This window comes from Staurois parvus, unplaced genomic scaffold (assembly GCF_062004578.1).
Source record: "Staurois parvus isolate SC_StPar_1 unplaced genomic scaffold, SC_StPar_1.0 ptg000493l, whole genome shotgun sequence".
NCBI classification, from domain to species: Eukaryota; Metazoa; Chordata; class Amphibia; order Anura; family Ranidae; genus Staurois; species Staurois parvus.
In genome coordinates this window covers 721,595-748,336 of record NW_028318289.1, presented here as the reverse complement: position 1 = coordinate 748,336, position 26,742 = coordinate 721,595, and the positions used below count along the sequence as shown (strand labels likewise).

The 26,742-nt window shown below is 41.0% G+C and overlaps 1 protein-coding gene across 1 annotated transcript; it reads right to left on the bottom strand.

Annotated features, from left to right (window-relative positions):
- Nucleotides 1–461: 461 nt before the first annotated feature.
- On the bottom strand, nt 462–25,470 carry LOC149452167 (membrane-spanning 4-domains subfamily A member 4A-like). Its single transcript, XM_089689693.1, has 7 exons — nt 25,400–25,470; nt 19,384–19,671; nt 14,009–14,119; nt 10,845–10,901; nt 5,892–6,029; nt 2,788–2,913; nt 462–902 (listed from the first exon to the last, which is right to left on the bottom strand). Exons 2-7 carry the CDS (start codon nt 19,657–19,659, stop codon nt 765–767), a joined length of 846 nt encoding a protein of 281 aa, XP_089545819.1. The 5' UTR covers nt 19,660–19,671; nt 25,400–25,470; the 3' UTR covers nt 462–764.
- Nucleotides 25,471–26,742: the final 1,272 nt, after the last annotated feature.

Here is a 26,742-nt window from a genome sequence, read left to right as displayed (position 1 = left end):
CTAAAGTTTATTATAATAGAAATCATATATTTGGACGAGGAATGTCATGTTTCACATGACTGTCATATTGACTGTCATATGCCTTTAAGTGTTTCTATATTTTGTTTCTGCTCCTCCCTTTCCTTTGGTTTAGTTAATGCTGTATAGATAGCTCTCCCCTTTTCCCAAAAATGCATTGCAGCTCTAGCCTCATGTCATGAAGTAAATCACATTATGATCTTTTGACCTATCAAATGTTCATTGTTGTAAGAGTCTCTCAGTTTATGGAATAAACATCACAAGATGTCTTATCAATTGAGTCACTGACTGTGGTATCCAACTGAGAGTAGGGTTATCGCTATCTCATCACAACTGTAAGTTACAGAGATCACACTATCAATGCTTAGATTGGAGAGACAGAACATAACTCTTCCTTCTCCCAGCCTATGACACCATACCTAGACATAATAAATTAAAATACAAAAAGTAATTGCTTTTTATTAAATGCACATTTTCAAAAATAAATGCAACATAGGAAAAAACAATTATTCTCTGGCTATAAGAGATTTCTGCACATTTTCTGCAACTGCTGTTGGAAAAAGATTAATATCTCTTTGAACTGTATTTTCAATATTTGAATTATCATTGTTTCCCCATGTTCTGTAGGTCCATTGCAACTTATTTCCTTTACAATCTTTACAAATGGGTAACATATAAATAAATTACACATATTTATGAGCGGGAAGGGGTAGTGAAACAAGGGAGCAAAAGAAAGTCATGTCTCTTTAAGATGAGGAAGTCTGGTATACTGTTGGTCCACCACCCATCCCATTTTGTGTCACATAAGGGGGTGGTTGCTGAGGAGGGTACGTAGGATAGAATCCAGGAACTGCAGATGGAGCACTGTTCTGTAACACAAATACCTGGGAAAAAATAATACATTAGATGCATAGATGTAACAAAAAGAGTTGTATTGCAGAGTAGGTGTAGCATAGAAATAGCTATCAGTATTTTTAGCAAATTCTCCCCTTGTCGCGGTTTTAAAATATACCTCTGACAAACCACAGTACTTTTTTTTTAAATTTAGAAAAAAATAGAAACAAACTTGTTTTAACCACTTCAAGTCGGGACACTTTCACCCCCTTCCTGTCAAGGGCAATTTTCAGATTTCAGTGCTATCACACTTTGAATCGCTGTGATTGGCCAATCAGCGATCACATGATCGGGACCTCACACAGAGGTCCTGTACAGCGATCAGTGGCGGCGCGCTCCCAGGGAGCACGGACAGACAGGGAATGCGAGTACCGTTTATAAACGGCAACCTGCTTCGGCACTGCTCCCATTCGGCTATTTATGTACATGGGCCAGACAGGAAGTGGTTAAAAGATATATCATAATAACCAGTCAGATTATTTCTTTCATTTTTTCCCAGAGAATAAAAGATTACATCTAATAGGGTAACAATATCACTTGTTTTCTTTGTGCTAACTTCACCCAGTAAATATACTTACACAGCACTTTGACAAGAATGATTTTGAATCTCACCTTAGCATGTTTCAATATATTCCTTCCATAAACAGTAATAAGAAAATACACTTTTCACAATTTTAATTTGCTATAAATTAAAAAATGCATTGAATAACTAAAGAAAATAAATGCTAAGAGTTAGAGGTTTTTTTTGGGGTAGAAGAGACTTTGCTTGGTTTTCTGCCAAAATATTACAGTACAAGCACAATGTGCACTGTTGGCCTAAGAAGTGTCAAGAATGGAGGTTGGTCCCAAGGCGATGAAACTTAGAGCGCATACATAAGTTTTACATCATCAGAGGCCATCCAATGGGCAAAGAAAAGAAGAAATTGGATGCAGGTAAAGCTGCAGAGATTGGCAGCAATGGTGGATGAAGCAGCGAGGGGAGTTGTCACATTTTAGCAGGTAATTCTGCCATAATGTGCAGGTGTCTCAAATGTATGGCAAATGCCTTATCTGGACCTCCACAGTGTTGGAGCTGATAACATTGATATAATGTAGATGCAGCTTTAATATAAGTTAAAATGTGCCTCCTTGAAATGAAGATTAATAGCTTTCCATTAAGGTGATCAACAAAAGGGTCTTCTAGCAATTACACTGATTAATGGATGAATTTCTGAGAGTCATAAGCCTACTGGACAGTTTGCCCATGTGAGGCTATTCATGAAGATATATCTGTTGGTGGGATCAATTGGCTGGAAGCTCTCTCTTGTACTGTTTCTACCATTTTCAGAGATTAAAGGAATATCCACATAAATGTACACAAATAAAAGGCACATGGAGGGGTGCCTATGTAGGAAAACGTGCTTGATTGTGCTACATGTTACGTGCTGATGTACACACCAAAATCAGAGCAATAATTCTAGGGCCATTATTCCTGGTAAAATCTAAACCGATGACCTTTTAAAGTTTTTAAAGCATATCCTATGGAAAATTTAGGGTACCAAACTTTGTGACTGTTTCATGGGCATGCCCAATGTGCGGTAAAATAACTTTTTCAGTTCACTCCTTAGCCAGGAACTTTTTTAAACAGCATTTCCCAACCTTTTTACCCTTGAGGAACCTTTGAAATAGCTTCCAGATGTTAGAGGAACCCTTATTTCAAAGAATTCTACTGGGTTGGCTGTCCTAACAATATGCCACAAATTGACTGAGGTGCCCCATGATAACACTTCCATGGCCTTTTTGCTTCATCTCAACCATCAAGCGATGCAAGAACTCACTTTTAATCCACCTAGTAAACACCTAAACCTAACAGGATATGACTTCTCTGGCACTTACCTGAGCAGCTGGTGTTGGATTTGAGTTCTCTTGACCTCGACAGGCAAACACGGAAAGGCTAACAGAAACGGAGAACTGCAGCAGATATGTAATAATGAATAATCCACGGATAATATGGCCTCCAACCTGTACAAATAAACACGTTAAAGGGTGAGTCCACCTAAATCTGACAATTCAGTGTTAGAAGACAGTGTCAAGTGGTGTAACTTTACAGCATCTACCAAACTCTTGAGGACTTATATTACAGAGATGTTAGCAGGAATAACAGAAACACTCAAATTTCCCCAGAAACGGAGTTGGGAATCATGAAAAGGACATCTCTTTGTTGGATCACATAAAACATTTACAGTTGAAGTTTAGCAAAAAAAAACATCCCTACAGCTTTATGAACATCACTTGCATGTAATTAAGTATTTCCCCTGTCCTGGCAGCTGGTTTCAGAAGACATCTTCACTGCAGGGATGCCTGTCTTCTTCCTGTCTCTGAACTTCCTCTGCTGAAATTGTTAGCAGTAGTGATAAGCCGACTTTTGCCCGTTTGGCTCCATGTTCAGCGGGAATGGATAATCATATATAGAAGCGATATTTCTAATGCCTCTATATTGGACAGTAGAAGTAAATATAGCGCCATTTATCCAACCGTACATCCAGAGCACTACAATTACATCAGTTTTTTTTTTCCTTTTCTTTTTGTCACTGGTTCTTAAGGAAGGTGTAGGTGCCACAAGGTGAAAGAAGCAAAAGGAAATAATCTGTTGCTGTAATTGCTTAAAAGGGGGTGCTCTGGATGTACAGCTGGATAAATGGCTCCATGCTTCTATTGTCCAAAATAGAGGCATTAGAAATATCGCTTTCCTGCTGAGCATGGGGCCGAATGGGCAAAAGTCGACTTATCACTACTGCAGCACAAAAAATTCAGAGACAGGAAGAGAAGAGGCACCTCTGCAGTGAAGATTTCTCCCGAATCCAGCCACCAGGACAAGAGACATATGTCATTACAGGCAAGTGATGTTACTAAAACTGTAGGGATTTTTTTTTCCGCTAAACTTCAGCTGTAAATATTTTATGTGTTCCCTAGGAACAGCTGACATCACTGGAAATCGCTACCATGTAAGCAAAGGGGCAGGAATAGCAGTGATACCACTGGCCATATGTGGGCATCTTTTTTTTTTTTGTGAATGAGTAGGTGTATTTTGTACCCAATACTCTTTCATGAAGGGGAGATCTGGTATCTGGAGCTCTCTTTATTATTATAGGTGGATTCTGAAAAGCCCCCCACCCACAGATCTTCACAACTGCTGGCCAGGGTTGTTGAGGAGAAGCCCATGGAGTCTGTTCAATCAAAGAATTCTCCCCACCATTCACAGATCATGTTACAGTCTAATCAGTAATAGAACATTTCTCATTGGAGGAGGAAGAAGGAGGAGGTGTGTCCCCATCAGACCATGAAGGCCCGAAGCTCCAAAACTGTTAACCATTGCAGCACTGGAAGTTCAGAGCCAGGAAGAGGACAGGGCATCCCTGCAGTAAAGATTTCTCCAGGAATATCCTTAATTAAAGGCATATGATGTAACTAAAAGGTATAGGGAGTTTTTCCAGCTAAACTTCAGTTTTAAGAAGCCAGGAGCTGGCTGAATGCATCTGGCTCCTCCTATGACTAAAATATCACTTTGTGAGATAACTCAATATTTAAAAGTATTCTTTAACCTGTAAATGTAAAATACATGTAAACAAGTCCACTTTGATGTGGATAGTCTGAAAAAATATCATTATTTTCCTGGTGTAGCTCTCTGCCTCTGTTAGGCTAAATTTAGTTTTTGGCTTCACTATAGTCAATGGAGCGGAGCAAGGGTCGATTTTTTGGTCTGGTCAGCGTTTGATAGTCTGAGTGTTTGATTGCTTCTGCCTGTTTCTGGAGGGAGCTTCTAGAAAATAGAGCAGGAAGGATCAATTAGTTATGAATATTTATCAGACTTTTGCCAATCTCTGGGAGAAGATGCCCAGAAGGTGGCTGAAGAAGGTGATAAATATTTGGTAGGCCCATCCAGAGGGTTCTTTCCTCTACAGAGAGGGTTCCAGTTCTCCTGGGGTTGCTGCCCCTGGGAGATAACTAGTGAGACAAGAATTGCAGTCTGAGCCTCAGCAGGTGCTGGGTCGATAGCCTGGAGAAGACTACTAAAGGATTTTTGCTGGAGGGCAGTATCCTGGAGTCCTGGTGGTCTGGAGAAGGATGTTTTGTCCCCCTCACTCAAAAGTGTCATGTGGAAGCCTGGTGGCAGTCAGCTCCCGGGACTCTGTGAGTCACACCTGGTTTTGGAACTTTCATGTGTGCCTGCAGCTATAAGGATTTTTGCTAAGAAGTTTGTTTTCTGTTGATTTTGATATTATTTTTGAGTATCCTGCACCCTTATTCCCTCCTGTTCAAGTTTCTGCAAAAAAAATTCACAAAAAGGCATCCCTTAGACTGAGCCTGTGTTGTCAGTGTGATTGGAGCTGTGTCTGTGGAAGTCAACCTCTGTACTAACAGAGATCAAGGCATATTCTTAGTAGCCCCTTCGGGAAGGAACACTACACTGAGGATAGTAAACCAAGGCTAACCGGCATATATGAAGGGGATCCTATTTGTAATGCCTCCTTTGGGGTGTGTATCTAAAGATTTAATGAATTACGGCCTGGACATAAAATGATTATACTCAGAAATCCACTGTATCTAAGTGGCTGGATTACAGTCCTCTGAGCCTTGGACAGAGGGGGCACTAGATAAGTACCTCTAGGGGGGATGGCTCAGCTTAGGTTAGTTTAAAGGGTTTAGAACCTGGGCAGGGGTGTCTTTAAAAAAATCCTTAAAATCTAATCTTTATTCAAAAATGTTTTATGCTTGGTAAAACTGGAAGTATTCTTTTGAACCATGTCCGAGTTTTGAGTAAAGTATTTTCACTAGCTGGTTAGACTATGAAAGGTACCAGGGGCATCTCATGGGGCCCCCTACTGACTCCGGGCCCTGGGGCAGTGCCCGAGATCCCAAATGGTCAGTCCGCCCCTGAGATAGATAGATAGATAGATAGATAGATAGATAGATAGATAGATAAATAGATAGATACTTACAACTAAATTATTACAGTCATAATAATAATTATTATAATCATAGCAATAATATTTAACAAAGAAATCCACAGCGTTCAGTATCACTCCAAGAACCGAGAAAATGGATATTATAATGCTCAAGCCAAGGGTTCCTTGTATCTGTAAAAAAAAAAGTTTAAAAACTCATGTAAATCTAGTATTTTGTTTCAGGCAGAACACACAGTCAACTTCTAATTATAATGTCACAATACTGTACACAGGCAGTACATATAGTCTTGGAAGAACCATAAAATCACTTTTTTCCAAGACTGTGTATGCTGTATTTTGCTGATCTGCATGACTATTGCACCAGAGATAGGCTCGTCCACTTTCCCATTACCACCATTACCGTTCCGCACCAACCCCCTTCCCCTTAACCAATTATACTAACAAAAGACATAACACCAATTTTGGAGTAAATGGCCAACATGGCCTTTTATTAACAACTCAAGTTACAATACACCAACCATTCCTTATAACAAAAACCCACAGAATTGTTGTTGGTCTTCGAAGGCACCCCAAAACGATCCGAAATGCACCTGCGGACAACCATATACACTAGGCCTCCAGCCGCAACCAACCAGCTAGGGAGACAACCATACCGTCCGCAGTGCAGCACCACCACCTTCCAGTTAAACCTTGGTTAACTGGGAATGTCCCCGGGCATCCCATACCACGGATGGGTCCCACACCATTGTTGTTTACCTTCCAAATAAGAACCGCCTCCAAAGACCAACAACCGCCACCAACCATTCCCTACAACAGAAACCCACAGAATTGTTGTTGGTCTTCGAAGGCACCCCAAAACGATCAGAAATGCACCTGCGGACAACCATATACACTAGGCCTCCAGCCGCAACCAACCAGCTCGGAGACAACCATACCGTCCGCAGTGCAGCACCAACCACCTTCCAGTTAAACCTTGGTTAACTGGGAATGTCCCCGGGCATCCCATACCACGGATGGGTCCCACACCATTGTTGTTTACCTTCCAAATAAGAACCGCCTCCAAAGACCAACAACCGCCCATGAACCAACATAATCCCCCCCTCTACCTGGAGGGACCCAAAACTCACCCAAACAGGGAGGGCGGGAGGGAAGCTCACACTCTTGCCGTCCAGCTAACTGACGCCCCTTCACAGAACCTCCCACCCTAAGATGCAGCAAAACCCCACCTACACCAACCTCTACCAATCAGCTACCCCCCACTAACAATAACAAATCCCCCTGGAGCTACCTTAACCCTTTCTGCTCTTCCTTCCCCCACTCTGGGCCTAGTCATGTATGCCCTGCGCTATTTCTTCTTTATTTCGCTACGGGCATTTCTTTCTAGAAACAGCAACATCAGAATGATCGAGCAGTATGGAACCTGGCTCTAGAGAATTGCACTCCTCCGCACTAAAATTTTTAGGCTGATTTACTAAATGTTCACATAATGAAATGTGAACATTCACTTTGATTATTCAATCATGTAACAAGAAAATCTTTTACTTATTACATCTGCACTTGATTGGATAATCAAAAGGGAATATTCATGAACATTTTCAAATCGTTTAGTAATTCAGTCTCCTTGTCTCTAGTTATAAACATTAGGACACCATTTTTTTTTCTAGGGCTGCTCCAATGTTGTCAAGGTATGGGGTCTTCCATAGATAGATGACTACATGAAAAGGAGTGAGGTCTTGTAGATAGGAAAAAGAACATTGTGATTTAGCAGCAGCATTGTCACCATACCGCACATGCTCCTTCAAATAATCCTTGCGTTCCTATTAGGACTGTGCATGCCTTCCACAGATCTGGTAGGCAGCCCAATGGCCAACTGAGTGCTCATGGCAAGCTGACAACGCTTAGAAAGCAGTAGCTTAGTGTTCTCAGCCTGAAACAGGAAGTGCTGTTATTGGCAGAATTTTCAGATAAGAAACTTTGCATCAGATTCACAAAAATAATTTGTTTAGTGACACTAAAGCTTTAGTTTTTTTTTTTAATAACAAACATGTCTATACTCTGTAATGGTTTTGCCCAGAGTAGTCTAGATCCTCTTCTTTTCGGGTCCCCACCAGTGCTACCATGGAAAGCCATTCGCCCTGGTGGCACCACTGCATGCTCATCCTTGAGCCACTGTTCTATGCGTCCGTAAAACACATAGAGCCATGGTTGGGCCCAGTCCCCTGCTCTCTCCTCATTTGCTCACTGGCTGTGAGTAACAGTTCCCACTGCTGTCTCAGCAAATGAGGCGGAAGAGTCCACAGACAGCAGCAGCTGTCGAGAACGTCACTTGATCAAAGGGGCTCAGGTAAGGATTGGACAGGGATGGGGGTCTGCTGCACACAGGTGGTTTTTTACCTTCATGCATAGAATACCTTGAGCCTTTAGAACCACTTTAAGAAAGCTATACAGTAAGAAATTGTGCTAAACATAGATACATTTATATGGCGTTCCATCCATCCATTTAACCTAGTGAAAAATATACCTTATGGCGCTGCTCCAACCTATGGATAGAAGGAAAAGGATCACCCTACCAGCAAGTGAGAAGAGGGGAGCATGAGTCCGAGCGATTCCAGTGTCAGCCAATACAAGTGAAGGGATGGACAGTGCAAAACCAACCCCAGGAGTCCAATGTTGAGGAATGGCCTCAGCCGTCATTCCAGCCACCCCCTCTGACTCGTTTCGCCCCCCACCACCACCAACAGAGGTCACACTCTGGACTCCTGTGGACAGTTGAGAAGCGTCCATCCCTACACATCCATTACCTGTTTTAAATCTCTCACTGGGTTTTAGTATACAGCTTTCATGCTTGTTTAAATTATTGTACAAATATAGACATTAGTTGATCATTCTCTAGAGATTCCAGATTTATTTTGATGACATCATCGCACATGCATGAATGATGACATCATGGAAGCATGATGTGGTGGTCATTTTGAGGGGATTCTATGAATTTAAGACAAGCAGGAGATAGTCATCATTTGCTATATGGTGTTTGCTGCACATTGTATTTTTAAAATTTATGGATACCCCTGATGAAGCTGTTTTGAGTGAAACATATAAGATCTATTTTTTTTCCTTTTGCTGCACTCATTTTTCTTTTTGGTTTCACATGCTTTGGTGGGCGAGGGTTTGATTGCCCCATGGTTACCTCCTTTTTTTATCTGATTGACATATACAGAGGGTTTTTTTTTATTAGAAACAGGATTGGGATTAGGCATCAGTATTTTCTTAGGGGGATTATTGATTACTCCTATGAAATGTCCCACCTGTATGCAAGTGTTGTACTTTTAGTGTATTTGAGCACTTTTACCATTGGAGATAAAACCTAAGTGTGTGTGCACCCTAGGGGATAAGCAATATTTGATATTGATACCTCTTTAGTATGGTCATCTTGATTTCTGTGTGTGAGTTACTCATATACTGTTTGGAGATCATTAGGGGGATTCTCTTTTACGTTAACCACTCCCTTTAAGTAAAACACAACAATCACTTTATTCAATAAAGTCCTTATATATTTAGGCATTGTCTTTTGGGCCTTGATATGTGAATATGCACATCCCCATTTGTACAGATTGGAACCTTGGCACACAGGTAACATTCATTTTGGTTTTAAATTCAGCAAAGTGACTGCTATGAGGTCAGCATTAGGGAATCTTCTTAAAGGCCAGAGTTTAAACTCAACCAAAGACCCAATCTATGTGATGTTTGTTTCTGTCTGTAATGGCTTCCACTCAATAGTGTCCTATTTGCGTGTATTGCTATGATATGGAAGCTAGAAGGCAAGTTATACTATGTTCTCTATACAACATCTTGGTCAATGCGATGGTGAAATTATTGGTTGGGAATTATTTGTATCCACCTGCAGCCTTATCAAGGGTGCACCACTCTCCCTGTTGAATTTGCAATCTAAACCAGGAAACTAAATATCAAACTTTAAAATGTATCAAAAGCCATTTTCTTTAGCTTTGAAAAGAGTGGTGATGAGTTAGAACCTCTTTGAAGATTTTATTGCCACCAGTGTCTCAGTTATAGAGATTCGTTCTCTCTATTTATCTCAATGACCACTGTCTGCACGCCCCACACAGGGAGAACACAATAGCTTCATTGGAGGGATACCGCCATCAACACTGACTGTGTAGATGGGGGAATGGAGCATTTTTTTTCCTGCAAATCTGCATAATCTATGGCCTGCTTTAATCTGTCTACAAGCCGTTATCCTCTGTGCAGCATCCCTCAGATTGGAAGAGGGAAGGTCAGTGCTCTGAGACAACCACCACGCTACTTAGGGGCATACTTACCACAAAGTGTTTGCCTTGGATGGCATTTTTCTGGGGGGTGGCGCCGCCCCCCAGAAGAAGAAACTTTGGTTGTCCTGTGCACCCTGTGCTCTGCCTTCAGCCCCCAGTTCTTGTGTGGTGATGTCGTGCTGGTGACCAGGAGCTGATGGCGCTTTGTATGAGGAGGTTCCGAGGGGCACTGGGGCTGGGCGGCAGGTGGAAGAGCCAGGTGAGGGGAGCAGCCGTGAGACTCTAGGAAGGGAGCTGGGATTCCAAAAAGCTATGATGGTGAGTCTCTCTCCTCTCCTGGGGCAGCACAAAACCTAAATACACCACTAACTCGACTGCTTTATACAGTACCATTAGTCAAACACAATGAACATGCTTACAGGAGATTATAATCTGGCTGGAATGATGGTTGAAATTTGTGAATCCTTCTGATAGACAAGGAGTGGGATTCCACAGAAAGATAGGGGTGGATACAGAAAATATATGAGATGATTTCAGATTGGGGTTTCAAGGAGATATAAGGGGCCAGATGGTGATTCAACACACCCACAGCCCAGCCACCACCTATGCCAGTTTTAATGTGATGACTTTTTAGCTTGCTCTGTGACAATATAAGCAATCATAACTTAATGTGTACGAGGAGTTATATTGGTTCACTTACCAGACACATGGAAGACTTGGACACAGCTGCCACAGATAAAGACCCTGCAATGATGTTCTGAAAAATATAAGCAAAGTGGACTTTAACTGAAAATGGTGGATCCATAAATTTAGACTTTGCCATGTGAGTAGAATTGTGGTTCAACCGTTGTTTTGTTCATAATGAACGTATTCACTGATCTGAGCTGTGTGCTGGGAGACAGACAGCTAGCATTTTCAGAAGGTAAGAAATAGCAGCTTACTTTTTCACTTAGCAAGGTTCAGAAGAAATACTGGAGTCTGGTTATGATCCACTTTGACCTTGCTTAAAATCAGAAGAATACAATAATAACAGGAGCATGTGCTATAAGTTTTAAACAATGACGTCAAAGAGGATCATAATCAAACTCCAATGGTTTTTCATTTCTTTGAATGGATTGCCATTGTGATTGGACAGGAATTCAACTGTGGAGATGGCATGCCATGGGCTGCATAGGTGGAAAGGTAAAGTTATTTTTCTCTGTTTATCAAGGGTTTACTTTAATTAGTTGCCTACTGCCCTATAGCAGCTTTACTGTACGTGTACAGTGAGAAACAGATGTATTTGAACACCCTGCGATTTTCTCCCACTTAGAAATCATGGAGGGGTCACATTGTAGGTGCATTCCCACTCTGAGAGACAGAATTAAAAAAAAAAATCAGGAAATCACACTGTATGATTTTTAAAGAATTTATTTGTTTTGCACTGCTGAACATAAGTATTTGAACACCTAAGAAACAGCAAGAATTCTGGCTCTCAAAGACCTGTTACTGTGCCTTTTAAAAGTCCACCTCTACTCCACTCATTAATCTAACTTAGTAGCACCTGTCTGAGCTCTTTAAAGATACCTGTCCACCCCACAGTCAGTCAGACGCCAACTACTACTATGGGCAACACCAAAGAGCTGTCAAAAGATACCAGAGACAAAATTATGGACCTCTACAAGGCTGGAAAGGGCTACAGGGCAATTGCCAAGCAGCTTGGTGAAAATAGATAAACTGTTGGAGCAATTGTTAGAAAATGGAAGAGGCTAAAGACGACTGTCAGTCTCCCTCGGACTGGGGCTCCATGCAAGATCTCACTTCGTGGGGTATCACTGATGATAAGAGAGGTGAGGAATCAGCCCAGAACTACAAGGGAGAGCTGGTCAATGACATGAAGAGAGCTGGGACCACAGTTTCAAAGGTCACAGTCGGTGGAACACTACGCCGTCATGGTTTCAAATCATGCATTGCACGGAAGGTTCCCCTGCTCAAGTCATCACATGTCCAGGCCCTGCCAATGACCATCTGGATGATCCAGAGGAGGCATGGGAGAAAGTCATGTGGTCAGATGAGACCAAAGTAGAACTTTTTGGTGTAAACTTTACTCGTCGTGTTTGGAGGAAAAAGGATACGTTGCATCCCAAGAACACCATCCCTACTGTGAAGCATGGGGGTGGTAACATCATGCTTTGGGGGTGCTTTTCTGCAAAGGGGACAGGAGGACTGCACTGTATTAAGGAGAGGATGAATGGGGCCATTTATTGTGAGATTTTGAGCAACAACCTCCTTCCCTCAGTCAGAGCATTGAAGATGGGTCGTGGCTGGGTCTTCCAACATGACAACAACCCGAAGCACACAGCCAGGATAACTAAGAAGTGGCTCCGTAAGAAGCATATCAAGGTTCTGGAGTGGCCTAGCCAGTCTCCAGACCTAAATCCAATAGAACATCTTTGGAGGGAGCTGAAACTCCGTGTTGCTCAGCGACAGCCCCGAAACCTGACAGATCTAGAGGAGATCTGTGTGGAGGAGTGGGCCAAAATCCCTGTTGCAGTGTGTGCAAACCTGGTCAAGAACTACAGGAAACTTTTGACCTCTGTAATTGCAAACAAAGGCTTCTGTACCAAATATTAACACTGATTTTCTCAGGTGTTCAAATACTTATGTTCAGCACTGCAAGACAAATAAATTCTTTAAAAATCATACAATGTGATTTCCTGATTTTTTTTTAAATTCTGTCTCTCAGAGTGGGAATGCACCTACAATGTGAATTTCAGACCCCTCCATGATTTCTAAGTGGGAGAACTTACAAAATCCCAGGGTGTTCAAATACTTATGTTCCTCATTGTATATAGCGAGTCTGCTTTTCCAGGCAGGGGGTGTGCGTGCGTGTGCACACCTACCCATGCTCTCATTGACTCCTGTACATGTCAATCACTGGGACTCTGTGATCAGTGGAGAAAATGTCTTTCTTGTCAGTGTGGATGTGCCGGTTTTTGCAGGGAGATAAAAACCAGTACTAGTAAAACACCACACAGTACACACAAATAACATTGAATAACACACCCCTTTGATTGCTTCAGTTGTTAACCCCTTCCTTCCCTGTGTCATTAGTACAGTGACAATGCTTTTTATTAACACTGATCACTGTATTAGTGTCACTGGAGATGGCAGTGGCAGTTCCCACCCAATGTCAGGTAGTGTTAGAATGTCTGCCATACAATCACAGTTCGGCCATTACTAGTATTAAAAAAGAATTCAGTATCTATACCATTGTTTTTAGACTCTATAATTTTCACTCAAACCAATTAATTACAAATAATTATTAATTAATAACACTTATTAGCAGAACACAAATTTATGAAGACATAATATTTTTATATTGGATATGTTTTATAGCAAAAAGTTAAAAATATTGTTGCGTCTTTTAAATTTTCCATCTTTTTTGTTTATAGAGTAAAAAATAAAAAACCCAGTAGTGATCAAAAAACATCAAAGGAAAGCTCTATTTATGTAAAAGAAATTATATAAATGTCATTTGTGTACAGCGTTGCATGGCCGTGCAATTGTCAGTTAAAGTAGCGCTGCTCATATAGCAAAAAATGGCATGGTCGTGAAGGGGGGCAAATCTTTCGGAGGGCAAGTGGTTAAAAAGCTTTTCATCCAAAATTCATCGCTATTCTATGTGAGTGTGCATTTATATAGATGGATATCAGATGCTCATGGTTGGTGTCTACAGCAGCATGATACATGAGGTGTATAGTAGCTCCTTGGAGATAGCAGCTATGTATTGTTTTAAAGTACATGCATTATTTTGGCACCTCCCAAGTTAAGAACATTGAATGTTGATTTCTTGAAAACATTATAAGTATTTTTTTCACTTACAAAAATAGCTCCCCAAAATGAGATTCCACTGTACATTGCAGTATAGGATGATGTGTACAAATGACCAATACCCATGCCAATGTGTACGATGCCCACAATGATCAGGATAATCTAAAATCAGAATCAGAACAATAGTTATTTCCATGCTGACTACACTTAGGTCATTTTTATGTTACATAGTTACATAATTAGTCTGGCTGAAAAAAGACAAAAGTCCATCCAGTTCAACTATAACAAAAAGTTATAATCCTACACCCAGAGTTGATCCAGAGGAAGGCCAAAAAACCCAGCAAAGCATGATCCAATTTGCTCCTGCAGCAGAAAAAAATTCTTCCTGATTCGCCGAGAGGCAATCGGATATTCCCTGGATCAACTTTACCTATAAATGTTAGTATCCAGTTATATTCTGTGTATCCAAGAAACAATCCAGGCCTTTTTTAAAGCAATCCACTGAGCTGGCCAGAACCAACTCTTGAGGGAATCTATTCCACATTTTCACAGCTCTTACTGTGAAGAAACCTTTCCGTGTTTGGAGATGAAATTTCTTTTCCTCCAGACGTAAAGTGTGCCCCCTTGTCCTCTGTGATGACTTCAGGGAGTAGCTCTACATCGAGTTCACTATATGAACCACTGATGTATTTATACATGGAGATCATATCCCCCCTTATGTATTATACATTGAGATCATATCCCCCCTTATGTATTATACATGGAGATCATATCCCCCCTTATGTATTATACATGGAGATCATATCCCCCTTATGTATTATACATGGAGATCATATCTCCCCTTATGTATTATACACGGAGATCATACCCCCCCTTATGTATTATACACGGAGATCATATCCCCTCTTATGTATTATACATGGTGATCATATCCCCCCTTATGTATTATACACGGAGATCATATCCCCCTTATGTATTATACATGGAGATCATACCCCCCTTATGTATTATACATGGAGATCATACCCCCCTTATGTATTATACATGGAGATCATATCCCCCTTATGTTTTATACATGGAGATCATATCCCCCTTATGTATTATACACGGAGATCATACCCCCTTATGTATTATACATGGAGATCATATCCCCCCTTATGTATTATACATGGAGATCATATCCCCCCCCCTTATGTATTATACATGGAGATCATATCCCCCCTTATGTATTATACATGGAGATCATATCCCCCCCTTATGTATTATACATAGAGATCATTTCCCCCTTATGTATTATACATGGAGATCATATCCCCCTTATGTATTATACATAGAGATCATTTCCCCCTTATGTATTATACATGGAGATCATATCCCCCCCTTATGTATTATACATGGAGATCATATCCCCTCTTATGTATTATACATGGTGATCATATCCCCCCTTAATCTCCTCTTCTCAAGAGAGAATACATTCAGTTCCTCTAATCTTTCCTCATAGCTGAGCTCCTCCATGCCTCTTATCAGTTTGGTTGCCCTTCTCTGTACTTCCTCCAGTTCCCCAATGTTCTTTTTGTGAATTGGTGCCTAAAACAGAACTGCATATTCCAGATGAGGTATTACTAATGATTTGTACCGGGGTAATATGATATCTCTCTCTGGAGTCTATACCTCTTTTAATACAAGAGAAGATTCTGCTCACTTTAGAATGCACAGCTTGGCATTGCATGCCATTATTAAACTTACACTGTATTATGTATAAATCAAAAATGGTAACAATGGTTAATTAATGTATCTTCATCCAGTACTATATGACAATGAACAGATTATGCAGTGGTAAACAACCTCTACTCCTGGGGAGCACATAAAGCCTGCCTTAGCCATGTCCAGCTGACACTGACCAGGGTATATTACATAAAACACAATTCCTATCCACATGCTTAAAAATTCAACAAACAACTTTTCATTGGTGCAGGGATTGTGCTGTGCTCCCCTCCTTTGTATCCCCACTCACCGACTGATGTGGACTCTTGATCACCAAGAGTAAATATCGCTTGGATAAGGAACTTTTCTAGATGTGGATTCTCCTTTCTTCCATTTCTCCAACACTCCACCAAATTCAAAATAAACTTTAAAATCAAATTACAGTGGCAAAGTAATGATAAAGCCTGTATATTGAGCTGGAAATGGCTTCTGAATATGCCCAGTGGGAAAGGGGAAACGCGTTAGCAGGGACTTCTAGCAGCATGACGTCCGGCCATTGGACAGCAAAAACAAAGAGTCCTTTGCACGGTTGAACTTTTTGTTACTGGACTGCACTTTATTTATGGACTGCACTTACTACACTTTTATTGAATTTTTAAGCACGTGGGAATTGTGTTTATGCAACATAAGAGCAGCGCTGTTAAATTGTATGCGTTATGCTATTTGAAGGGTCTGCCCTTTTCAGACAGCAGCAGCTCTACATCTCTTACTTTGTTGTAGACACACACAGGTTGATTTATTAAATGCACATTAGCCATAGTATTTTGCATTATGTAAATAGTTGTTATTTATCAAATTGTTTTACTACTCAATCAAATTTTGTAGGTCCTGTTTAGGCTTCTATGGGATCTAGCATAGTCTAAATTTTATTTCATTATTAAGCGTGCAAGGGACTGTAGTGTGGGATTTCCTCCCTGTGATGTTCTATGCCCAGTAAGACGGTACTATACTTTCTTATTAAGGCAACATTTTATAGGAAAATGTAGTGTAGCACCCTCCTAGATAGCTAGGGGAGCTAGATTAAGTTTTCAGCTTAGAGAGGCTCCATAGAAGCCTGGGCCAAATTAGAGGGGGTTATTTCAGGGGGTCAGGGCTGAGAGGCTCTGCAGGCCAGTTCCTTGACACCTCCCTCTGCTTTAGAATCTTGAAGAAGATTCTAGAAGCAGTGGGTTGTGGTATGAGGGACTGGTCTGCACACTTAGAGGACCTTGACCAATCCCCAAGCAGGAGGCTTGGCATCAGTCCAGGGCAGCCTTCAAATGTGGTGGGTCCTGCTGAGCAGCAGGAGAGTTTGGGTAGAAGATAGAATGAGAAGGCAGGAGCCTGGAAGGGGGCACGTTTAGGAAGGGGCTCACCTCCAGGCAGTGATGTTGGAAAGGGAGGAAAGCTGAGGACCACCTGTTTAGCAGGGAAGGAGTGGCCAAGCCACCGACCCACCAGCTCATAGGCAGATGACTGAGTGAGTACACCTGCACCCCCTAGCCCAGGTAAGAGGAAAGAAGCACTCTGGTGGGAAACAGGATTAGCTCCTTGCCAGGGACTGTCCACCTTAATCCCTCCCCATGGATTCCTTCAGACAGCTGGATATAGCAGGCTTATCCGGGGTCTGGAACGGTACATCAGGAGACGCTGAAGAGCTCTCCAAGAAGATATTTTTGCTGTTTAAAAACATGTACATAGTTCCAGGAAGTTGTCCTCAGTTGCAGTTCCCTTGGGCATCCCATACACCCCTAACCCCATCTAAGTTCAATTCCTCTAATAAAATCCCCCCCCAAAAATAAGATCAAGAACTGGTTATAGTCTCCTGGATGCAAGTCTGTGGGGAATATGTGTTGCCTGTGCAGGACTATAGAGGGATCCAAATCTCTAACGACTCCTAAAGGGGTAGTGCTACAGTTTTATATTGTTATTATGTCCCCTTGACGCCGATGGCACATAATTATGCGGCCTCACGGAACTGGGCTTTTTTCCGTGGGGCCGCATATTTGCGTACCTGTCTTTGTGCTGGGAGCGCGCCCCTCGGCGCGCTCCCAGCACCGAGACTGCGGTGTCACTGAGAGCCCCGGGTCCCGTTCTAACAACCGGGACTCCCAATTCCGGGTCACGTGATCGCTGTGCTAGCCTCTGATTGGCTTTCACAGTGAACAGTCCCTTGTTTTTTCTCTCTATGAATGGAGAAGAGAGATACATTGTATCTCTCTAACTCCTGGCATAGAGAGAAAAAAATGTTTGTTAAAAAAAAAAAAAAAAAAAAGAAGATAAATAAATAAATATTAAAAAATAAAAGAAAAAATAAATAAAAATACCTAGATCAAGGTTTGATCTAGTTCAGTGCCAGGGTTAGTGTTTGGGTAAAGGTCAGGGTCAAAGGTCAGCGGCAAAGGTCAGAATTAAAAAAAAATGGTATCAGTGTCAGTTAGTGTTAATGTCAGTATGTTTTAGGTAAAAAAAAAAAAAAAGGACAAAAACAAAATGCGCACTATTGTTTCTGGGCTGTAGTACGGGTACAAACAACAAATAACATACACATATATAGTATCACTGCGATCGTCAGGAGCTGGAGAATTTATTTTGGGTTGTTCTTTGGTGGTAGGTTATGGTAGTAACAAGAAACACACAACTAAATAAAAAAAATGATTTTTTTTTTACTATTTTGGGCCAGTTTTCCTTTGATAATAAAAAAAAATTAGGAGCTATACATTACCATTTACCACCAAATGAAAGCCCAATTTGTCCTGAAAAAAGCAAGGTATAATCCACCTGGATGTACAAAGTAGTTGTGATGATATGTACGGTTTTACTATCACATGTCAACATTGCAGAATTGTGCTTAGGCATTTCGATTTGTTTTACCCTTAGGCGTGAAGGGAATATACAGTATATCCCCCCTGCACCCTCTACTACTAAGTCACATGTGTCAAACACATGGCCTGTGGGCAGGATCTTTTGGCACATGAGTGCAGCTCATCTTGTCCAATGGGCATGCTGGAAAATCGGCATCCAATCAGTGCTGGCAGCCAATGGCTATGAGCGTTCCTCTCCCTTTGAGAACACAATGGCTCAGATTGGATGTGTTACTATATATATTTTTTCTTTGTTCAGCCCGCTAAGTTGAACAAAACAAAACTGCCTGTGTGTACCCAGCATTACAGATACAACTGGCCATTTGAGGGCAACCATAATACTGATGGGGCCTGAAATGAATTTGACTTTGTCACCCCTTAATAGATAATGCAGATTCCCACTGAATCCCATCCACACATGGGTCTGAGATCTAGAAGTTAAAGTCCAATTTAACCCCTTTACCGATTTAAGCAGGAATGACCGGCAGAGTGGGCTCGCCCTATTGTGTCACAATAAGTCAGATTGAACAAGGCAGAGGTTCGTTGCCACCCATTAAAAAGCATAATTATATCAGTCTCCCCTATCATAGAGTAATGCCTGGTAGCCTTAACTCCTCCATGTGGGAGTGCATAGCAGGCATACAAAGTCAATTGGAGAGAAGTTGTCTTCAAGGGCGGTTTAAGTTGAAATACTTAGTAGATCATTTACTAATATATGGCTACCTTTGAATCTTCCTGAACACTTGCTTCACGAAAACACATTCATCCAAATCTAAATGTGCTTGCAAAACTCAGAACTTTTTATCTCTCCACACTTACCCCCAGAGCTTTTGGTTTACCCTGCAGAAATCTTTGATGGGACGTAGTTGACTGGGTCATCTGAGGTATAATGGTAACTGCTGGATTGTTCCATTGCTGAGGAGCAGAGGGGTTCCACTGTTGTGCAGCAGGGGCATTCCACATCTGAGGGTTAGGAGGTAGATTATATCCAGGGACACCTGGAGGAACATTCCACTGGGCAGTTGGGGGGGCAGTGGGATTGGGTTTTGCTAAATTAGTATTCTCTGGCCTGTTGACGAACTGAGTAGAAGACATTTTTCAACCTCACTAGTAAAAGAAAAAAATAACAGAAATGAATACCCAGATGGACTGAGGGAACATTCTTGTACACATTCCATGCAAATATTAAAAAATGCAAATGTAGCCACGATATAATATGGACATGTCATTTCTTGGAAGCAGACATTTTTTCTCAGCTGGTGAGCAGGCATAGTTTATTGTGATTATCATTGATCTACATTACTGAGTAACATGATTAATGATAGATTTACAATGTGGGCCTCTTCTTTTCTTTTTTTTTAATTACTAAAGTACTTTGTCGCAGTGTCAGTCTGTTTCTTACTATTTTCATTTTTTGTGAGTACTATGGAGTAATCAGGAGTAGTATGTACTAATTCTCATAGGGGGCAGTATCTGAGGGAATCAGGACAAGATGCTTTTTTCCAGGGTCCCCCCTCTTTAGGTTCCCCCCCATGTATGGAACGTGTGGCCCAGTGTGGCTCACATCCCTCCCTCCATTTCCTGGCCAGCCAGGCTACATGCTCAGCTGGTGTAGATTCACTTTTTTTTTTGTGGGGGGTATCCCTTAAAGTCCAAAGCAGACACTAAGGGGAAGATTTACTAAAACTGGAGTGCTCAGAATCTGATCCAGCTGTGCATGGTAGCCAATCAGCTTATAACTTCAGCTTGTTCAATGACGCTTTGACAATAAAACCTGAAAGCTGATTGGTTTCTATGCAGAACTGCACCAGATTTTGCATGTCCCTATTTTAGTGACTGTCCTCCTAAGGGTCTGTTTTTTCTTTTCTTTTTTTTTTGGGGGGGGGGCTTCCAAGCTTTTTTTTGCAGAGGTCCCTTGGGATAGCGGTCTGCTATGGATCTTGGGGGGAACTCTATGTTCATTTTTTGGGGGGTGGCTTTAGAACAAAATAATATTTAGAAAAAAGTATGCTGCTAAATGACATTTCCCTGTGAACTGCTAACAGGCAGGGTTCCGTGTGAACCCAATTGGTCAAGATCACCTCCTGAATGCTGCTCTGCCGCCCTTTGAACTGTGATTTATGGCAGATTGATTTTTTTTAGAGGGCAGTAGAAATTGTTTCATGTGTTTAAGAGGCCAAAGGGAATGGGTTAGAGGCAGGGCCAGGAAAAGGGGTGGGCATTAGGATCGGTGGCCTGTCACTGTGGTATGTGAGGTGGGGGAACACCACAAGGAGATTGGGGTAAGGGGGTTTGTGTTGGAAGGAGGAATTTGGGGGGGTGGCAGGGGGTAAGAATTGCTCTAGGAAGGGACATTTAGGGAGTGGTTATTTTTGAGGGCTGTTAAGATAGAGGGGGGAAGAGGATTTGTGTTAGGAGGAGGGATTTGGGGGGTGAGTGCTAGAAAAGCCAATATGATGGGGGGGGGGTGATTTTTGGCAGGATATTTTTTTTGGGGGGGGGGGTGTTGTGCTAGTAGGGATGATTCGGTGTCATTTGTGCTGAGAGGGGAATTTTTTTTGGGGGGGGGGATTTGTGCTAGGATGGGGGATTGGGGGAGGGAAATTTGTGATGGGAGGGGGGAATTTGGAGTGAAGGAGAGGAGGATTTGTGCAAGGAGGGGGAAAATTATTTGGGGGGGGATTTGTGCTAGGATGGGGATTGGGGCAGGGAGCTTTGTGCTGGAAGGGGGGGAAGTTGAAATGAAGGGGAAGAGGATTTGTACTAGGAGAGGGAAAGTTTTTATGGGGGGGGGGATTTGTGATGGGGGCATATGGGGAGAGAGAGGATTTGATCTGGGAGGGCAAGGATTTCATCTGGGGGGGCAAAGATTTGTGCTGGGAGGAGGGATTTGATCTGGGGGGAGGGACAAAGATTTGTGCTGGAAAGAGGGATTTCAGCAGGGGGCGGATTTGTACTGGGAGGAGGGGAAATTTATGTTTAGGGGATAAGCATACAGATTAATGCTTGATTTCTCTTTGGGGGGGGGATTTTTGCTGACCCATAATACTCATACATCTTGGGGTGTAGGGGGCGCAATTTGGCATGTTCGCCCTGGGCTCTAGATGACCTTGTCCCAGCATTGGTCAGAAGGTCAGAATTGGTGGATCTGTCAAGATTTACTTCCGGCTGCGGGCTATGCAACATAAATAACCAGACTAATGAATGTTTGTATAATTCTACAGCCGTTAACAATGAGTAACTCATTGCTGTTTGCACAGAGCAAAACCTTTGAACCTCTATCACCAAAGACCTCAGCTATCAAGGAAAAATTGTGCTCTCTTTCCCATTTATGATAATGTGCTGTGCATTGTCAATCTTTACTGTATTTATTACAGAGTTTATTTTGTGCTTTCATAAAATATGGTAATTCTGTTGGTTGATCAATTTATTCACATTATTTAACAACACTTTATTACATGATCAAAGTTTAGAAAAAAAAAGAAAAAAAAAGGAATTTAATAAAAGTGAATATGCAAAATAAAGTGTGATTTCTGTGATCATGTACTTTAACGTATTATTGTACAGTTTAGAATTTTTGTTCTGATGTGTATGTAATGAGCAAACCTTAGTGTCCCATGTATATGTACAGATACAGTGAAGGAAATGCGTATTTGATCCCCTGCTGATTTTGAATGTTTTCTCACTCACAAAGAAATGATCAGTCTAAAAATTGAATGGTAGGTGTATTGTAACACTGAGAGACAGAATAGCAACAAAAAATTAAAAAGAAATGCATTTCTAACAAATTAGGCACTGATTTGTATGTTCATGAGTATTTGATCCCCTATCATTCAGCAGGATTTCTGGCTACCAGGTGTCTTTCATACAGGTAACAAGCTGAGTTTAGAAGCAGTCTCTTTTGTTACCTGTATAAAAGACACCTGTCCACAGGAGGAATCAAATAATCAAATTCCAAACTCTCCACCATGGCAAAGACCAAAGAGCTGTCCAAGGATGTCAGGGACAAGATTGTAGACCCACACAAGGCTGGACTGGGCTACCAAACTATTTCCAAGCAGCTTGGTGTGAAGGTGACAACAGTTGGTGCAATCATTCGCAAATGGAAGAAACACAAAACAACTGTTAGTCTCCCTAGGTTTGGTGCACCATGCAAGATCTCACCTCGTGGAGTGTCAATGATCATGAGAACAGAGGAATCATCCCAGAACTACACATGAGGATCTTGTCAATGATCTCCAGGCAGCTGGGACCACAGTCACCAAGAAAACAATTGGAAACACACTATGCCGACAAGGATTGAAATTCTGCAGTGCCCACAAGGTCCCTCTGCTCAAGAAAGCACATGTCCAGGCTTGTCTGAAGTTTACCACTGAACATCTGAATGATGCAGAGGAGGACTGGTTGAAAGTATTGTGGTCAGATGAGACCAAAATCGAGCTCTTTGGCATCAAATCAAGTTGCCGTGTTTGAAGGAGGAAGAATGCTGCCTATGACCCCAAGAACACCATCCCAGCTGTCAAACATGGTGGTGGAAACATTCTGCTTTGGGGGTGTTTTTCTGCTAAGGGGACAGGACAACTGCACCGCATCAAAGGGACAATTGAGAGGTCAATGTACCATCAAATCTTGGGTGAGAACCGTCTTTCCTCAGCCAGGGTATTGAAAATGGGTCGTGGATGGGTGTTCCAGCATGACAATGACCCAAAACACACGACCAAGGCAACAAAGGAGTGGCTCAAAAAGAAGCACATTAAGGTCCTGGAGTGGACTAGCCAGTCTCCAGACCTTCATCTGATTGGAAATCTGTGGAGGGAGCTGAAAGTTCAAGTTGCCAAACGTCAGCCACGAAACCTTAATGACTTGGAGAGGATCTGCCAAGAGGAGTGGGCCAAAATCCCTCCTGAGATGTGTGCAAACCTGCTGGCCCATTACAGGAAACATCTGACCTCTGTGATTGCCAACAAGAGATTTGCCACCAAATACTAAGTCATTTTTTGTGAAGGGGATCAAATACTCATTTCCCTCATGAACATGCAAATCAGTGCATAATGTGTTAGACATGCTTTTCTTTTGAATTTTTTGTTGCTATTCTGTCTCTCAGTAATACAACACACCTACCCTTCGATTTTTAGACTGATCATTTCTTTGTGAGTGGGCAAACATACAAAATCAGCAGCGGATCAAATCTTTATTTTCTTTGCTTTACTGTATACAGTATATTGTACATAGATAATAAGTTTGTTTTAAACATACTACTACACATTGATAAGATATATTCTTATATATGAGTATATGTGTAAGATTTTTACATATTATGTTTTACTATTGAAGTGTAGTGATTAGCTATTATATTTGAAATACTGCAAATTAATATTTCATATTTAAAGACCAACTGAACTTTACGTTTAAATAAGCCAAACACATTCCAAGCGCATCAAAAACCATAAAAAATGTACAAAGTCTTGCAGTTTGAACTCTTTAGAAAGCAACTATAGCATTGAGTATAAAATACTACCAGTATGCCATACAGAAGGACTGTTGCTCACTGTGTAGAAGCAGTGGTCTCTCTGTAGAAGTCCAACACTCCCCATAATAAGTCAAAGTTACAGCTCTTCAATTAACAGAGAACTTGAACTTTACTGATAGCACTTAAAAAAAATACATTGCCTCAAAAAATACATTGCCTTAAACTCAGAAACTAATAAGCAACATATTCACTCCCTGGTTATCTCTCACCTTGACTATTGTAACTCCCTCCTCATTAGCCGACCTCATTGCAGGCTATCCCCTCTTCAGTCTATCATGAATGCTGCTGCCAGACTTATCCACCTTACCAACTGTTCCATATCTGCCACCCCTCTCTACCAATCCCTCCACTGGATTCCCATTGCCCAATGGATAAAATTCAAAACATTAACAATAACATATAAAGCCATTTATAACTTTGCCCCAAATTACATCACCGATCTTGTCTCCAAATATCACCCAAACCGTACTCTCTGCTCCTCCCACGACCTCCTGCTCTCTAGCCTTGTGTCCTCCTCTCTTACTCATCTCCAGGACTTCTCCAGAGCCTCCCCCATCCTCTGGAACTCTCTATCCCAATCTATCCGACTATCGCCTACTCTGCCCACTTTTAGGCGATTTCTGAAAACCTATCTCTTCAGGGAAGCCTATCCCGCCTTCAGCTAATAAACGGAATCTTATATACCTCCTACTAGTCCATTCCCCACAGTTATAACCTTTTGTACCACTAGCCCCTCCCTCTTAGATTGCAAGCTCCAAGGAGCAGGGCCCTCCTAACCCTCTTGTATTGAACTGTATTGTTGCTGTATTGTCTCCCGTTTTATTGTAAAGTGTTGAGCAAACTGTTGCCGCTATATAAATCCTGTATAATAATAATAATAATAATAATAAAAAAAAGCATTATAGTTGTCTTGTAAAATGTTTACAAAGTCTATAAGCAGTCTGAAATGGTTATAAAAACTGAAAGAACAGATGAAATATACACAAAAACATATTACTTATCACACAGTGCTCCAATATGTGTGAAATCCGGATCAGACGCTGTTGTGTAACTAACATGATACAAAATATTCCAATTCTTAGCATTCACCTAAAGCTTAAAAAATAGATTTTGGGTGGCTCAGGAGCAGGACTGAGAATCTCAGGGTAGCAAATACCCTTTACATGCAAATGCAAAAAAATTAAACGTAGTTCAAACCAAAAATCTGTTTTTCAAGAAATTTACAAATTCCTTTAACATATTTGGTAAATTGACTACATTACACCTTGTCCTTCTATCCATATACAGTAATATAGAGTACCATACCTGTGCAATGTTCATCGGTGAATGAGTCACTCGGTTCAGTGCCTTAACATAAGTATTAAATTCTGCACGCCTTTACAACCTTCCCTAGTTACACAGTTCACAGTAATGACGTGTGACAGAAAAACTAAGGATGTAAAACTTAACAATGAAAGCTATATAAAGATAAAGAGAACTTTGATAACAGAGAATGTAAAGGAAACCTAATCATAACAAAAATAATAATAATAATAATAATAATAAAAACAACATTAATACCACTTGCAGCCCAGACCAATTCTGGCATCTCCCTCCTACCTGTAATAATCATAATTAATTTAGCTAGAAAATTACTCAGAACCCCCAAACATTTTATATATATATATTTATTTATTTATTTTAGCAAAGACCCTAGAGAATAAAATTACTGTTGTTGCAATTTTTGGTCACGCGGTATGTGCATACCAATTTTTTAAACAATTATTTTGGAAAAATATACACTTTTATGAATTTTAATGCAAAACACAATATACTGTATAATCCAATTTTTTGGTAAGATATAAAAGATGATGGTGGGCCAAGTAAATAGACACCTTACATGTCACACTCAAGGAGGGACACCAAACTGTGATTAAAAAATCTCCATAGGCTGCTTTGAAAATTTTTACAGGTTACCAGTTTAGAGTTACAGAAGAGGTTTAGTGCTAGAATTATTGCTCTTGCTATAACATTCACGGTGATACCTCACATGTGTGGTGTGAACATATGAGGGCATGACCTACGTTTGTGTTTGCTTCTGCGTGCTAGCATGAGGGGACAGGGTCACTTTAATTTTTTATTTATTTATTTTATTTTTTATTTTTACACTGTACTTTTAATTTTTTAAATCACTTTTATTCCTATCACAAGAAATGTAAACATCCCTTGTGATGGAAATAAAGCATGACAGGTCTTTATGGAGAAATCTGGGGTCTGTAAGACCCCAGATATCTCCTTTACCCTGGAAAGCGTGAGATAAAAAAAACACTGATCTCAGTGCTTTTCAGAAAAAAAGGCAGGGTTTACATCTTCCAGAGCTGGAAGTGACATCATGACAGAGGTTTGGAAGAAACTATCATTTTTCTGTCAATGAGTTAAACAAAACAAACTACAGGATCAGTAAAAATTTGACTTTGATTTTAGAATGGGACCGCATCTTGGTCCCCTTGGATAAATTATATTTATTGAATTTATGATGGTGTCATTTAGATGACACCATCATAAATTCAATAAATATAATTTATCCAAGGGGACCAAGATGTGGTCTCCTTGGATAATCTATCTGGTGCCAGATGGTATAAAAGGCACTGTGGACCTGCATTGTACAT